This window comes from Gallinula chloropus, assembly GCF_964237585.1.
Source record: "Gallinula chloropus genome assembly, chromosome: 2".
NCBI classification, from domain to species: Eukaryota; Metazoa; Chordata; class Aves; order Gruiformes; family Rallidae; genus Gallinula; species Gallinula chloropus.
This window is the reverse complement of record NC_140086.1, coordinates 127,802,345-127,806,067: the sequence shown is the minus strand read 5'-3', so window position 1 is coordinate 127,806,067 and position 3,723 is coordinate 127,802,345. Positions and strand designations below refer to the sequence as shown.

Sequence of the window (3,723 nt, the reverse complement as noted above, 5' to 3'; positions counted from 1 at the left end):
CGTCCCTCCTCTCAGGGAAGAAACGGCATATTTAGGACTCGAATCTAGCCATTTTGGACGAAAATAAGGCCAAATTTTCATCACCCGGGGAGGGGGGTGCGTTTATAGGACCGTGGGTTTGCCTTGGCTCAGAAATAACACTACTGCCCAGCTCGCCCCTGCAGCAGCCCCAGCCCTGCCACAACTGCTGCTGAGATTCCGGGTGCCGTGGGGTGAGACACACACCAAACAAACCCCCAAACAAACAAAAAGCCCCCCTCCTTAAGAACCTTAAAACATCACGAAACATAAAAGAATCAATATATTTTATTTGGCAAAAAGTTAAATATCATTTCAACACAACGATTTGGTCAGTAGGCCATGAGGTAACTATTTCAAAATAGACAGTGTCCGTTCTGCATCAACACAACTTCCCGGATTTCCTCCTCTTTTTTTTTTCTTTTTTTTTTTTTAATTGATACAAATTTACAATAACCAAATGCAGGTTTTTATAATGTATAATTTATTATCAATAAAATTAACCTTCATTACAATAACCATCAAATCATTCGATTAAAATTAAAACGTAAACCATAGGTAGTTACCCTTTTCACATATACGTATAGCTCCGAAATCTGATAACTGCTCACTGGTGCAAAAACAATATTTAAGCTAGTCTGTTTATTTACCTTTTTTTTTTTAATATATAGATTATATATACAACCGACAAAGACAGTACTATATATATATCAACTGTGCATACTAAAATGACTTGCTTCAATATTTTGAGAACCGTGATTCCCAGACATCCCGGACAAACTTTTTTTTCCTACTTTTTTTTTTCCCCGTTGAGATATATATATAATATATATTTTACAATCAAAGGTTAAGTGTCTAATTATACAGAAAAGACTTAATACACTACAGAGCTATACTCTATGCAATTTTTATAATAAACAACCTGAGTTCAAATTGAATTCTAGCTTACACCATTACATCCGGTACAGCACCCAAGCACATAAATTGAGTCACAAACATAATTACCACAATAAAACACAGTGTTCAAGTATTAGAGCAGAGATCTCTCTGCCGCGCAAAGAGCGAATAAAATTAACTACGTAGGCTAAACTATACAGTCCGTAAATAGTTGTGCATTATGAAAAGGTAGTTTTTTCTCTTTTTTTTCTTTTTTTTTTCTTTCCATCAGCGAAGAAACAGGTAGATTTATACAAGCCAGCTAAACAGCCTTTTCGTGCTAATGCCCCCTTTTTCTTTCCTATTAGAAAATTAAAAGTCTTACTGTACCTCTCCTGGCAAACTGGCCACTGTGACAATCAAGGTACAATCATAATCAGAATTTGCCATGGGAAAAAAATGAGGCCTGGACCCAGACGCATTGCATGGCAGGGCTCGAGGGGAGGATTTTTTTGTTTGGGTTTTTTTTTTCCACTTTTTTCATTTTTTTTATTTTTTTCACTTTATGCATTTTCAATTTAACCCGCGTGTCTCCATCATTCATCCTTCGCTCGGTCTTTGTTGATTTTCTTCATTTTCATCCTCCTGTTCTGAAACCAGATTTTCACTTGTCTCTCAGTTAAATTGAGGAGCCTGGCCACCTCGTATCTACGGTCCCTGGTGAGATACATGTTGAACAGAAACTCCTTCTCCAGTTCCAGCGTCTGATGCTTGGTGTAAGGGCACCGCTTTTTCCTGGTGGACCTTGCGTGGAGCCAGTTTGCAGCTGGATTATCTACAACGAAAACAACAGGAGAAGTTCAGGCTCGAGGGGAGGAAAAAGGCTGAGGAGGGTGAGACCCACGCAGGACCGGCCGCGTAGATGTCTCTATATTGGGGTTTAGGTCCCCAGGCACAGAGGACGGTGAGGCACAATGGACTCCAAAATATAGACACATGGAGAGGTCATAAGCAACCACACGCGGCAAAGCCTCACCGCCCCCTCCTCCCCTCGCCTTTTTTATTGTTTGTAGGATGCAATTTAAAAATACTTTCTCCTCCTCTCTCTCTCTCTCTCTCTCTCTCTCTCACTGCTAGCTCCCTCCCTCTTTTCTGGCCTCCCCACACGCGCGCTCCCCCCTCATCTCCCCCCCAAATGCCAGCCCGGGGAGTGACCAGCCAGACCAACATGTCACCGAAATTTTTTCACTTCTTAATTTCGACTTTCTCCCATGTCATCACTGGCAAGACCCAGGGAGCTGAGGAGTCAATCTACAGCTGGCGTAATTAAACCCTCGCCCGTTTAGGACCCTTATTCATACGGCGTTAATCGCGATAGCAATCCCGAGGCGATCTGCCACCAGTCCCGCAGCCCTGGGAGCATCCAGCCCGGGGTTTTCCACCGAGGAATACGAGGGGGAAGGGGGGGGGGGGAGAACCAAGTCAACGGCGAGTTTTCTCTCTCAGCCCCACAACAGCCGCCTCGGCCTGTGAGCCGTCACAAAAAAAAAAAAAGATCAGATTCACATCCAATGCTTTCTAGGCAGCCTCTCCCCGGCGTTTGCCCACGCCTCGGAAGGCGGCGAGGCAGGAGGATGCGAGCACGTCCTGCGGAGTTTGCTGGGGTGGCGGGGGCGGGGGTGGGCGGTTTTTGCCTCTCTTTTTTTTTTTTCTTTCTTTCTTTTTTTTTTTTTTTTTAAAGTTGCAGTTGTAGGGTGGGTTTTTGTTTTCCTTTCAGCCTGGAAATCCCGAGCCATCCTAGATCCCGTTCGAGCCTGCGAAAGGCACCGCTGTCTTTTGCAGAAGGCAGACCCCGGCGAGCTGGAGCAGCGGCGGCGGCAGCAGCCGGTGCTCGGCCGCGTAATTAGCCCCAGCGCCTCCACACCTCCCCGCGGCCGGCGGAGCGCCCTGAAGTCCATTACCCTCGCAGTCCCACTTACTTGGATCGATCTGCGGTTTCTCTCCGTTTGCCTCACTTTCTCCATTGCTTTCAGAGAATGCGCCTTCGTGGCTTTGCTTATCCCTATCAACTGGAGGAGAACCACAAGCATAATCAGAGAGAGACAAAGTGTGAGTGTCAAACGTGGTACAGTCAGCCCTCCTGGCCGCCAGCGGTTCAGGTTTAATGCCGTAATGCCTGCTGGTAGGTAACCCGGGGAAAGACAAGGAGCCCGGCACAGGCTCAAGCCACGAACGCATGTACCTGCCGTCGGGCGGTGCCACGGGCGCCTGGTGGTGCGCGTAGGGATGGTAGACGGCGGGGACGCCGCTGGCGCCGGCGGGGTGCGCGGGACTCCAGGGAGGGCCGAAGACGGGCGCCTTGGGCTGGAAGCTGCAGGGGGCCAGCTCGGGGTGCTCGGCCAGCGCCGCCGGCCGCGGAGGCGGCGGCCCCAGCGGGGCGGGGGCGTAGCGGGGCGCCGCCAGCTCGTCCCCCTCCGGCACCAGGAAGGAGTCCACGTAGTAATTGCTGAGGGTCCCGGGAGCCGACATGGCGGGCGGGCGCGGGCGGCGGACCCGCCGCGGTTCGGGGCTGCGGGTTTCACGTAACAACTTGGTGCTGGCGGAGAAGTAGAGTCAGTAATAAGTTGAGGGCAGCCCGGGCGCCCATTGGCTGCCCCGGTCACGTGGCGGGGGAGCAGAACAATAAAGTATAAATCAGTCCGCGGGCTATTAATGGGTCAGTGTTTTCCAGCTATAATTTTTATAGCGAGGCCATATGTTTTTATGCAAAGGGATATTGGAGTTATACGGCGGGGTTTGTTTTAATTGCGGCCAACTGAGATTAAAAGA

The 3,723-nt window shown here is 48.8% G+C and overlaps 1 protein-coding gene across 1 annotated transcript; it reads right to left on the bottom strand.

Moving 5' to 3' along the window:
* Nucleotides 1-319: 319 nt before the first annotated feature.
* On the bottom strand, nucleotides 320-3,454 carry HOXA9 (homeobox A9). Its single transcript, XM_084260448.1, has 2 exons — nucleotides 2,874-3,454; nucleotides 320-1,729 (listed from the first exon to the last, which is right to left on the bottom strand). Exons 1-2 carry the CDS (start codon nucleotides 3,421-3,423, stop codon nucleotides 1,491-1,493), a joined length of 789 nt encoding a protein of 262 aa, XP_084116574.1. The 5' UTR covers nucleotides 3,424-3,454; the 3' UTR covers nucleotides 320-1,490.
* Nucleotides 3,455-3,723: the final 269 nt, after the last annotated feature.

Excerpts from the sequence above, each read along its gene's own strand:
- HOXA9 (XM_084260448.1), bottom strand. The coding sequence starts at position 3,423 with ATGTCGGCTCCCGGGACCCTCAGCAATTACTACGTGGACTCCTTCCTG. Across the intron at positions 1,730-2,873 it reads GAAACCGCAGATCGATCCAA|ATAATCCAGCTGCAAACTGG; the intron begins GTAAGTGGGACT and ends TTTTCGTTGTAG.